Source organism: Corapipo altera, unplaced genomic scaffold, assembly GCF_003945725.1.
Source record: "Corapipo altera isolate COAL_440 unplaced genomic scaffold, ASM394572v1 60972, whole genome shotgun sequence".
NCBI classification, from domain to species: Eukaryota; Metazoa; Chordata; class Aves; order Passeriformes; family Pipridae; genus Corapipo; species Corapipo altera.
Window position 1 is genome coordinate 672,085 of NW_020885013.1, and position 12,853 is coordinate 684,937.

The 12,853-nt window shown below is 35.8% G+C and overlaps 1 protein-coding gene across 1 annotated transcript in view; it reads right to left on the reverse strand.

Annotated features, from left to right (window-relative positions):
* LOC113958940 (chromodomain-helicase-DNA-binding protein 1-like) overlaps window positions 1-12,853 on the reverse strand; it is a 56,076-nt gene that overhangs the window by 25,168 nt on the left and 18,055 nt on the right. The window contains exons 8-18 of the mRNA XM_027667579.1: window positions 12,089-12,189; window positions 11,655-11,833; window positions 10,981-11,108; window positions 10,685-10,901; window positions 9,958-10,047; window positions 8,906-9,096; window positions 7,507-7,695; window positions 7,173-7,335; window positions 5,351-5,503; window positions 4,986-5,057; window positions 494-643 (exon numbers count right to left, since the gene is read on the reverse strand). Of these exons, the coding sequence (XP_027523380.1) occupies window positions 494-643; window positions 4,986-5,057; window positions 5,351-5,503; window positions 7,173-7,335; window positions 7,507-7,695; window positions 8,906-9,096; window positions 9,958-10,047; window positions 10,685-10,901; window positions 10,981-11,108; window positions 11,655-11,833; window positions 12,089-12,189 (1,633 nt within the window). The remainder of the gene's footprint in view (window positions 1-493; window positions 644-4,985; window positions 5,058-5,350; window positions 5,504-7,172; window positions 7,336-7,506; window positions 7,696-8,905; window positions 9,097-9,957; window positions 10,048-10,684; window positions 10,902-10,980; window positions 11,109-11,654; window positions 11,834-12,088; window positions 12,190-12,853) is intronic.

Genomic DNA, 12,853 nt, shown 5'->3' on the forward strand with positions numbered 1-12,853 from the left:
TCTCTACAGAAATTATTTTAAAAAAATAAAAGAAAGAAATTCCTAGACCTCTCCTCTTTAAACTTCTATGATTAAGCACAATCAGGACCACAAGGAAATGTGTTATGACTGATCACTACTTGAAGTCTTCTGCCAGAAAGAAACCCAAAGAGAACTACAAAGTATTAAACGAAGTAAAATGGATGCACCCAAAGTACAGTTGTTACTTTCTAGAATGACACAATGCCAATGAACATGGGACAAGTCCACAAATCCTCTCCCTATCCATATACTACAGCTGCCATGCAATCTCTCTGTATAGGGAGACTTAAAAAAAAAAATTAAAAGGCAAATTAGGAATATTAACATTTTTAGACATTTTTGGCAAGTATTAGTTATTAGTATTAGTTATTCTCAAAATATATAAGGACTGCAATGGCCCAAACAGACAGCTTATGGCTAACATAATGAAACCCTCCTTCAGGTTTGAAGTTTAAAAGACAAGTGTGTGTACCTGTTTCTTCTGTCCAATCCTATGAGCTCTAGCCTGCGCCTGCAGATCATTCTGTGGATTCCAATCAGAATCAAATATAACTACAGTGTCAGCAGATGCCAAATTTATACCTAATCCTCCAGCTCTGGTAGACAGTAAAAAGCAGAAGTCCTGAAATGATAAAAAAAGAAATAGTTTTATATATATTAGCTATAATATCCCTCAAAGAACCAACATGACACTTCTTTATATGCTCTGTGGAGCAGACTGTGAACTCATATACTTCTTTAAGTATATCATAAACATATATTAGACTTGTAATACAAAAAGTTGTTTGTCATGGTTAGAGTGAGTAAATTGTTATTAGAATAGAATAGACTATTTCAGTTGGAAGGGAACTACAATGATCATCTAGTCCAACTGCCTGACCCCTTCAGGACTGACCAAAAGTTAAAGCATGTAATTAAGGGCATTGTCCAAATGCCTCTTAAACACTGACAGGTTTGGGGCATCAACCATCTTTCTAGGAAGCCTGTTTTAGGGTTTGACCACACTCTCCATAAAGAAATTGTTCTTAATGTAAAGTCTGGACCTCCCCTGGGTCAGCTTTGAACCATTCCCATGCATTATTCCCATGCGTCCTGTCACTGGATACCAGGGAGAAGAGTTCAGCACCTCTCTCTCCACTTCCCCTCCTCAGGAAGCTGCAGAGAGCAATGAGATCACCCCTCAGACTCCTTTTCCCCAAACTAGACAGAGCCAGAGTCCTCAGCTGTTCCTCACAGGACATGCCTTCCAGCCCTTTCACCAGCTTTGTTGCTCTCCTCTGGATGCATTCAAGGAACTTCACATCCTTCTTAAATTGTGGGGCCCAGAACTGCACACAGTACTCAAGGTAAAGCCACACCAACACTGAATACAGCAGGATAATCACCTCTTTTGACTGCCTGGATATGCTGTATTTGATGCACCCAAGAATGCAGTTTGCCCTCTTGGTTGCCAGGTTCCACTGCTGACTCATACTGAGCCTGATGTCAACCAGGACCCCCAGATCCCTTTCTGCAGGGTTGCTCTCCAACCACTCCTCTCCCAATTTATATTTTTGTCTAGCATTACAACGTCCTAGGTGCAGAATCTGGCATTTCTTCTTGTTAGATATAGTGCCATTAATGATTGCCCAATGCTCCAACCTATCTAGAACCCTCCCTCTGCAAGGCCTCTTGTCCCTCAAGAGAGTCACCAGTCATATGTAGCCCCATTAATCTACAACCCTTTGAGCTCTGCCCTTCAGTTACTTCTTCACCTAATGCACCATGAACCTGCTCATCCCATAGTTGGACAACTTCTCCAGATGCTGTGAGGGACAGTATGAAAGGCCTTACTAAAATCCAGAAAAACTACATCTACTGTCTCCCCTCCATCCACTAGGTGGGTGACCTTATCGTAGGAGATCAAATTAGTTCGACAGGACTTTCCCTTTGTGAATCCATGTTGACTGCGCCTGATGATTGCATTGCTCTTTAAATGCCTTTCAGAGGTACACAGTATAATCTTCTCCATAATTTTTCTAGGTACTGAGATTAAACTATCAGATCTGTAGTTCCCTGGGTCTTCCCTCACGTCCTTTTGTAGATGGCTAGCTTCCAGTTAGCAGGGACTTCCCCAGACTCCCAAGACCTTTGGTAAGTGATCGAGAGGTCTTGCTGTAACAGCTGCTAGCTCCTTCAATACTCTGGGATGCATCTCATCAGGCCCCATGAACTGATGAACATTCAGTTGATACAGTTGGTCCCTTACAATTTCAGTGTCCACAAACGGAAAGTCACTGTTCCCACACTCATGGTCCTCTGACTCAGTGGATCAGGTAGCCCAAGATCTATCAGTATTATTAAAGACTGAGGCTAAAAACACATTGAATGCCTCTGCTTTTACTTCATTCCTATTAGTCAGGTGATCACCTTCATCTTCAACAAGTATTGGTCCAATGTTTTCTTTAGACCAGCTAGTATTTTCTTTAGGCAGCTAAGCACCATGCAGTCACACAATTACTTCTCGCCCATACCCCCAGTGGGACAGGGGAAGGAGAAAGGAAGACTAATAGCAGGGAAACTTGGGGGTCAAGATAAAAATTGTTTAGTAAATAAAGGAGAAATGAAAAAAGAGAAAGAAAACAGAACAAGTGATGCAAATGCAATCTCTCGTCACCTTCCCATGGGCAGGACTGATGTCCAGCCAATTCCCAAGCAAAAGATGGCTAACCTCCCTAAACCCCATTCTCTACTTTTTTATTGCTGAGCATGATGTTATATGGCATGGAATATCTCTTTAGTTAGTTCAGGTCATCTGCCTGGTTATGTCCCTTCTCAACTACTTGTGCACCACTCAATCTATTCACTGGAGGGGCAGAGTGAGAAACAGAGAAGGCCTTGACACTATGTAAACACTGTTCAGCAACAGCTAACACACTAGTGTGTTATTAGCACTGTTTTCATCACAAATCTAAAACACAGCACCATACGAGCTGCTATGCAGACAATTAACTCCAGTCCAGCCAGACCTTGTATAAGCATAAAGCAAACTGATATCGACTTCTCTTGCGAAGTTATCAGCTTCTCCGTGGTTTAAAGGAAGCAGCATCCTAGAAGATGAAAAAAAGCCACTTGGGAAGAAAAAAACAAGCAAAACACTGGCCAAAAATACAAACCCCCTTGTTGTTAAAGTCTCAAGTGTGCCCAAGTCCCTCTGTTTTTTTGTAAAGGAAACTAAAGTGTTTTGCCTGGGTCAATGCTCTTCAACATATTCATAAACAATGGGAAAATGAGATGAGTAATGAGGTGACAAAGTTTGCAGATGATATGGAGTTATTCAGGGACAACTACAAGGGACTACAGAAGGATCTTATGAGACAGGCAATAAAAAAGCACATGAAACTAAAGTGAAATAGGAAATAAATTTGAATTTCAAGTACAGTCAAAGGTAAGAGAAGCCATTACTGCTCAGGAATGAGTCCTTGGAGTTGTTGTAGATATTTCCATTAATACCTTAGGCTCAGTATTAGTAAAAAAAAAAAAAAGCATGACATTTTGACATTTATTATAAAACATCCACTTGTCAGATTACGTGACTATTACGTCTGTTCTAGAACAAGCAGCAATCACAAGTATTGAGGTCATTTTACTGAGAACACAGCTGCGCTGGGCAGGACACGTCTCAAGGATGAAGGACCACCACCTCCCTAAGATCTTGCTTTATGGTGAACTTGCCACTGGCTGCCGCAAGAGAGGAGCCCCGAAGAAGAGATACAAGGACTCCCTGAAGCAACATCTCAGCCTTGGCCATATTGATCAACATAACTGGTCTACTCTGACCTCCAATCGGGAGGTCTGGAGACACACTATCTATAATGCTGCTGATGCCTTTGAGAAAGCACGCAGGATCACTCTCGAGGAGAAAAGACAACGCAGAAAGAATCGTGTCCTAAGGAGTCTTTCTGCTGTGCCTTTTGCAGCCGGACATGCCTGTCTCGTATTGGCCTTTTTAGCCACCAGTGTGCTTGCAACAAATGTGGATAGAGCCTTTCCCAAATCTTCATTCGTGAAGTCTAGCCATGAAAATGATGAGGTGAGGTGATTAGGAAAGAAATAGAGAATAAAACAGGTAACAATTTTATAGATGTACAACTTCATAGTTTACCTTCATTCTTGAATGCTGTGTGAAACTTGGATCCCCCTTCATCTTAAAAACCGTACAGTACAACTACAAGGATTCCAGAAAAAGGCAATGATATCTGTACTAGAAATTTAAAACAGAACTAACTTCTGTATTTAACAAATATCTGAAGTTTATGTTATGAAATGAAGTCCTGTCTCCTCAACCATAGCAGAAACATAAGCTCAGCAGCTCAGCAGCAACTGACAAATGCTATGCTTCTATTACTGAAAGTATAGGACAAAAGATCTAAGATTATCAAAGGTATGGAATGGTTTCCATAATAGGAAACCTAAATAAACTAGGAAGCTTAAGTGGTACATAAACAATGGTTAGAAATCAGTTCTGCAGTTTCTTCCAGGGCAAGGAAATAAGAGGTAAAAAATAAAAATAACAGAAACCAGATTTAAAGCTATTCGACATAGTTTTTCTTTATGCAAGGATATACACAACTCAGTTCTGCCCATTGCCTAAGTAGGTTTTTGATGTCAAAAGCTTGTGTTAAAGTTCAGTGCTCCTGTAAAAACTGAAGGATTAAGTCCTACACAACAAAATAAATTAAATTCTTCAATTTCTAAACAGCACTTAAAATTACTTTGATAAAGAGCACTGACAAAAATCTAAAAATATAACTATGTTTGTTTGTTAAGAGTTGTAAACATTAGTCTCTGCCACAGCAATGGAATTTCAACAGAATACATCCCTCACTTTATTCTATCTTCAGTTTTTGTGCAATATTTGTTATATTTCCTGGGGGAAAAAAAAATAAAGATTAAAAAAAATCAGCCACCCACTAATACCATACCTCTGAGCCTTCTGCATTAAAATGATCCAATGCTTGTTTCCTCAATTCCCCTTTTATTGATCCATCAAGTCTCTAAAGAGTAATAATACAGTTAATAATACAGTTAAAAAGGCTCTCCTACCATATTCTATTAAGAGCAACTTGAATTCTCAATTGCCAAAATAATTGGGGAGGGGAATAAGAGTAATGTAACACTTCCAACTAATCAGTTTAATTTCAAAATACTATTAAGCATATAGTAATTGATAGTCTTTTACTGTACAAAAAAATTAAACTTTCATAAGTCTTTCTACAAAAAGGATACTTTTTTAAAGATAAAATGGTAAAGATCAAGGCTTCTTGGTTACTACCAGCAAAATTCTTACCTGAAAGGGAAACTGACGATACTTCAAATACTCTGCTAGGATGTCTAGCATCCTCACCATCTGAGAGAAAATCAGTACTCTGTTGCCACGTTCTCGTAGGCGAATTAGTAGCTTGTCAAGAAGGATTAGTTTCCCACTGCTACGTATTAAATGCTACAAGACAAGAAAACGTGTACCTCAAAATAAGTTCACCTCAACCCTAACATACACTGCAGATGGTTAGACATTCATTAACTGAACATGAAAGTTTTATAAGCATTTAGTCAATCCTGGTCTTGTAAAAACTCATTATAAAAGTGTTAAGCTCTCTAACTGAAATCAACAGGACTGGTATGTTTTTCAAATAAATGCATTTCTCAGCTCTGGCTCATAAAACAGCATCTTAACATTTCATTAAAATGTTAAGCAAATATACTGTGCTATGAGTTAGAGCAGTTACAGTGTAGACAAATTCTCTTCTACCAAATAAACAACAACAGACTACCTGAGTACTACTTGCTCCTCACCTTCTGTCTTTTGAACAGACCTAAGCATTGCTACTTGATCCTCTAAGTATTTTTAAACAATGCCTAATCAGTCAATTTTTTCTGGCAAGATAAAAGTGAGAAGAATCGTGTTAGTAGAAGTCAACATGCTTTAGCTAGGTTACAATGTTCAGCCTTCTCAGCTCCAGTGGAAACAACTAGAAGAGAAACTCAGGTGCATGCTGAATTTAATGTTGAAAACATTAGGTCTCTTTAGCTGAAGAGGTTCAGAATAAAAAACTGGGAGTTAGGTGCTTTTATTTTTTATGCCAGAAATGAGAAGGATGTATCATTCATAATTAGAGCTAACAAAGTTTATTCAGATGAGCCAAGGAAATCATTGTTACAAGTATGCAATTATTAGTAATAATGGCTGAACAGTTCTGATGAGATTAATTATAAATTTAAGTAGAGTGTGCAAAATTGCAAATTAAACATTCTTTAGCTTAGATAAGCATTTTATAATATAAAATAGTTTGTGCAGTGACAGTTTGTGATTTCAATCTAGTAGTTTTGAGTAAGTATTTAAAGTGTGAACTTAAAGTTTACAGAAAAAAAACCCTGATCTTTAGAAACATTTATGGTGCTATAAACTGTATAAATTATAACAGTGCTTTTATTTGTTGGTGTGGTTCTCAACAGTTTTAGTACAAAGATTAGTTAACCTTTCCAAAAAACCTCAAACTCTAAACCAACAATACAATCACAGGTCATCTTTAGTAGTGATGCTATAATTGCTTTCATTTATAGCAACAAAACAACCAGACTAAGCTTTGGATGTTTATTACTTTTATTTCCTTTCAGTTTGGTTGTTTGAGGGCATGCAGAGAACAGTATTTGATTACAAAAAAACTTAAAGAGATTCTGCAGATTACTTTCTGCTATCACATGGATTGTTGGTGTACTACTGCCAGTCACATACATTTGCATTTATATTCAATTTACCTGTTTATTTAACTGCTTTATTTTAATCTGGGTTTAAAATAGGTCTTAAGTTTATTTAGTCTGAAAATGCAGAGACTATTTCAATCTATTTTGTTTTTATTTTTATCATAATTCAAGCCAAGGATATTTTATTTAGTATTGATCTCTCTATTATTCAGTTCCAGTTAAGAAACAAACAAAAAGGTAATCATTTCACTTACCTGTAAAACCCAGGATGCACATTTGATAAAGAATTTGGTCTTTCTTAACATAATTTAATAAGAACAAATAAATTGCCAAAACACTATAAAATTATTGCATTCATATAAGAGATGTAAAATCACTTAAATTTTTTTTAAAAAAAAAAGTATTACCTGTAAGGCCTCCTGTCTATTATAGAATTCATTATCATCCGGTGGTTTAATGAGGTAGCAATGGTTACAACACTTCTTGAGTTCCATCATAATGTTCAAAAAGCCTGAGGTACTGCCTTTTGAACCTTTACTCAGGGCTTTATAATTCCTGGTTAAAATCCACCTATGATATAGAATGTGCACAATGGAAGTAATTTATAACCATTTGTGGAAATATGAAGGATGTAAGTTCTCAAAATTTCAGTTAAAATTGCATTATGAGAACTATTGCATCAGTAATTTTCATATAGATATGCCATTAAAAGAGCAGGAATTAAAAAGTGTCATTACTTACTTGTAATATTGCTTCTGCAATGCACTCATTTCCATCCTCAAAATTTGTTCAACCTTAGCAGGTAAAGACTTTTCTACATCTTTTTTAACTCTTCTAAGTAAAAATGGTTCAAGTTCTTTGTGAAGACTTGCATAACCAAACTCTCTCCCTTTGCCATGCTCCTCTTCAAAAACTTCCCAGGAAGAAAACCTTCAACATAGAAAGAATAAAGGTAAAATAATGACATACCATGAACACAGACACACAAAGACCATAAATATACCACACATGCACAAACACATATGGACTTCTTCACCACTCCCCTCTGTTTTATTAAATAAGTTTCCGAATTTGCATCTCACAAGAAATTCCAAATATTTTGTCTGCAAATAGGAGAATGGAAATTAACAAACTTTTGCAGAATGAAAATTCAAAACAAACTACTGAATTTTAATTTCTTCAGTGAAAACCCAGCATTTTGCTTTTCTGCATGGAAACACAGGTAGAACATTGCAGAATTCCATTATATTTCTCAAGAGTAGCATGAAAAAATAGTTGTATAGTTGGAGAAAGTGCAAGAGAACAGACAACTTCACATACCTTTTACAGTTTGTATGGACTAGCTGAAATGTGATTATCCTCTGGTATGTCCTAACAGACTAAGAGAATGCACTTTGTGATCAAATGAAGAATAGGTGCCAGACAACAAACTTAGTGGTTTTGTTTGTAAGGTTCTAAAGAAGTCAATGCAATGCATAGCTCTGAAACTAATTGGAGCTACAGTGCTTTGTATTTACAAGATATCTGAAAGGAACATGTGCTCTTATTTATTCCAGATATAAACAGAGGTCAGTATAATGTCAATACAGTAAACCTATTCTATGCAAACCATAAGGGCAAATTGGTTGCCTGAATCATAGAATCACAGAATATCCTGAGTTGGAAGAGACCCACAAAGATCATCGAAGTCCAACTCCTGGCCCTGAACAGGACCACCCCAAGAATCACACCACATGCCTGAGTGAACTACTGGATATCAGGCATTGTGGTATAATCTTGTTTTCATTCATGGTACTAACACAGAAAAGATGACATTCTCAGTCCCATTCTATTTCCATCAATCCATCTTTTTTCTGGACTGCTAAACCAGAAAAAGTGATAGCTGCTACCAAAACAGTTTATCAAGAGCAGCACGAAAAATATGTGCATCTATTTTATAAAAAATATTTAAACTATTTCACAATGCAATTCTTTATCTCTATTGATTCTCCAATCACTATAATATTTGACCATAAGAGACTTGACCACAAAAAAACCAAAAAAACCCAACCAACCAAACAAACAAAAAAACCCAAACAACAAAAAAAACCCCAAAACCCCAAACCCAACATCAACAAAAAACCCCCATCACATTCCTTACTTTTCTGGCATGATGAAGTGCAGCAAAGACCAAAGCTCTTTAAGGGAGTTTTGCAGAGGGGTTCCAGTAATAAGAAGACGATGATTAGACTTAAAGTCTATTAAAGTCTTGTACAGAAGGGAATCATCATTTTTTAAACGATGAGCTTCATCAACTCCTATAAATATCCAATTCAGACCACCAAGGAATGACTTCAAGAAATTGTGGGGGGAAGATATTATACAAGTTAATATATTATGCAATTTCTGACATTTTACACGAGGTTATACATATGTCATCACTTCTTTTATTTTAATAAAAAAAGGACACCTATATGTTTTTAGCATTAATTATGGGGTTTATGTTAGCTAGATTCAACAAAAGGCTATGTAGACATCTCAAGATTAAAAAGAAAGTATAAACCAAGTTTATACTTAGGGGGAGGAGGAAGGCAAAAAGTTGATCTATAAATTTTCAATTGACAAAAAAAAACCCAATCCACAAAAATCCACTATTGACTCTCTTCTTTTCATCATGTACAAGCAAATGAAATAGAAAGTCAACAAGCAGAACTTTTTTACTATAATTATCATATGCTGTTAGGATAAACAATAACTTTATGTACTACCATCACAAAGAGAGTAGTAATATAGATATATGTAATACTGCGCACACAAATACAAAGAAAAAACATGGGATTTCAGAGTTGTGAATCACAGGTGTTTGGGGTTAAGGACTGGTTTGTTTCTTCAGTTCCTAGATGACTGTCTAACAGGAAAGTAGAGATTTTGAGATGCAAAGAAATTACTACAGCAATGTGAAGCACAAACAAACTGAAGAAAAAGAAGTTTTACCTGCTTGATATGGGGGGGAAGGGAGGGGGCAGAAAGTCTCACCACCCATACATAAAATCTAAAAGTGCTTAAAGAAAACTTGACCTTCATACTTCCAAGAGTAATGCTGTCATATTCCCCATCCACTTAACGGCCCAGAACCCAAATATATGTCAACTCTAAAGGAATTTTACATTCTACAAATTATTTTTATCTCCCTGAAGAAGTAAGTGTGATTACCTTATCCTTCAGCAAAATTTCATAAGTTGTTAGAAGTATATTAAATTTTAATCGCTTGGTCTGTGGATGCATCCATTCATGAGTTCTTATCTACAAGAAGAATCAAGTAAACTATAAGCTAAAGAAAAATGGTCTTACTGATCAGGATGACTTCAGGTACTATAGCAATATAGATGTTAAGTGACATACAAGAATCTGATCATGAAAAAAGGAACATAACACATGAAGTTTTTTTTCTTAAAGTTATTAAATGGTGGGGATGTGTTTGTTGGGTTTTGTTTGGTTGGGGTTTTTTGTGGATTTCTTTGTGTGTGTGTTTTGGTTTTTTTGTGATTGGGTGTCTTTTGTTTGTTTTTGTTTTGCTTTTTAAACTTTAATGGATAAGGTTACTTATATTCCTCCTTTCAGGAAACAAATTAAGATTATGCCTGTCTGTCTTAAATGTTTATTTTACTCACCTAAATAATCGCATGAGAAAGGACAATTTATTTTCAAATGCAAGGTTGCATTTTTAATCCTTTTTATTATTAAGCAAGAATGAAATTTTTCACATTCATTCAGATCAGATCAAAATTTATGCTTTTAATTTGCATTTTAACCACATGCAATGTTTCAATTAATTATTTGCTCATTCCTAATCAAAATATTGGAGATTAGCATAAGACAGGAACATGAAGTGAGTCTTGTTTACCGCTAATCTTTTTCAATGATACAAAGAAATACTCACCGTATTTCTGCTAGTTATATCTCCTAAGTAAACAACAGCATTCATCTGAGGAGCCCAAGTTTGAATTTCTCTTTGCCAAGATGTCAAGGTAGAAAGTGGCACGACTAGCAAGAAAGGCCCATACAGTTGATGTTCGTGAAACAGGTAGTTCAGAAAAGAAATCGTTTGTATTGTTTTACCCAGACCCATTTCATCTGCAAGAATACAACTATTCCCTCTAAAAACAAACAAACAAACAAACAAAATTTTAAATGCTTTCAAGTTAAAAACAGCAAGACTAATTTAAGACTACTTACTTGCACCATGAGTGAGCAAGCCAGTTCAGTCCATTTAACTGATAATCTCTTAACTCTAAACCTTCATGTCCTCCAATATAAGATGGTTGTTTCTTTAGCGCAACAAACCTCGGTCTCTGTTTTAAAATCTGTCAAAAGCAAATTGAGCATCAGTCCTACTACTAAGTGAAGTTACCAAAATGTCTTCTTATAGAAACAAAGTAGCAGTAGGATTTTGTTTGGTCACCAAATCTAGTCTTTATTCATCACAGACATCTCGACCATATAACAATATCCATCCATTTGCAAGTTAAAATTAGTTTGCTAATCTAAATTCCACAACAGAAGTGACATGAACTCATTCACAAAGGTTACTTTTAAAACAAATTAAAGTAATAAACAATTCCATCTTTGAATGGCAATAAAATAAGTAGAAAACAAATATAGAATCATAGAATGGTTTGGGTTGGAAGGGACCTTAAAGATCATCTAGTTCCTATCCCTCTACGATGGGCAGGGACACCAAAGGTCATTCTTAAGAGTAATATTTCCTACATATATAAATATAGCTATCATTATTACTGCTTTGGACAGCATTAAAAAATATTTTATAAAATGCATTTTGGATGTATAAAATATATCAGCTTTTTTTAAATTATTGTAACTGTATAAATGCATTGAAACTACACACTCACCTTGAAGTCCTTAAATGGAGTGGTCTTGGATTGGTTTCTGCTAAAATACTCATCAATACATGCCTGAAATTTTTTGGCAATGAGAGCACCGTCTTCCCAGCTACATTCTGAGTAAGGCAGACCTTGCCATTTGCAATAGTAATCTGGATAACCAGCTGCTGATTTCTGATTTGAATGAGCTGCAGAAACATACCAGAGATACCAGATCAATATTTTCTTTCTGTATTTTAAGAAAACATTCATTTTAGGGGATAAGACAACATGAACTAGTTTCACAGCAAAGACAATATGACAACTTTTCATCAAAGATTTTGTTTTACCTTAAGTTGCTAGGAATATTAATAACCTAAATTTCTTAACTATAAATTCAACATGCAAGTAATAAACTTGCAATATTCTCAACACTGTTTTCCATGTGGAACTTTGTCACATACCAATTATCCTCTCCACTATTTGATACTGTTTATGTAGATCATCTGTAAGTTCCTGTTGGCAGTTATAATATTCCACGTCTTCTGGAGAAGCATTTTTCAGCCTGAAACGGGAATTTATTTGCAGCACTTACTACATTGTGTAGTTCTGAAACTAAGAAAATCTGGCAATTTTAAAGTTCTGAATGTAAGCACCATAGGAATGCTGCTTAGAGAGCTTATTTGAAGAAGATACAGCTCTGGAATTCCTGCTATAAAAGTGTTGCATCTGGCCTAGGTCGTTCATCACTGATGACTGAGGAAGCTTATCAAGAGAAATTACTATCAGCTATAGCTTGTACTAGTCATGCAGATAATTTACAATATCTGTTCTCAACACAGTAGTGTACTTCACATGGTATTTTCACAGAACAGCACTGATGTCTCACTATAAGAATCTACCTTATGAGTAGGAGTCACTAAAATTCCAGTACTATTCATAGATTATATTAAAGATACTCATTAACTGCAATACCAAAACATACCACTAAAACATAAGGATTTTTTTAATTTCTTGGTTCTGAGGTTTTGACAAAAGTTTGAGCCAAGAAAACTAAATGCTGTAATGTTTTGAGTGCTTCAGTCATTTCTGATTTTTTTCATCTCTGCAGCAATTCCCAAAGAACTCTGATCAAAATAACAATCAATCAGTGAGAAAATTAGTAAAAGTTAAGATTTAAAACAAAACCAGAAAACCCACCACTCATCTTGTTAAAACGTCATTTATAA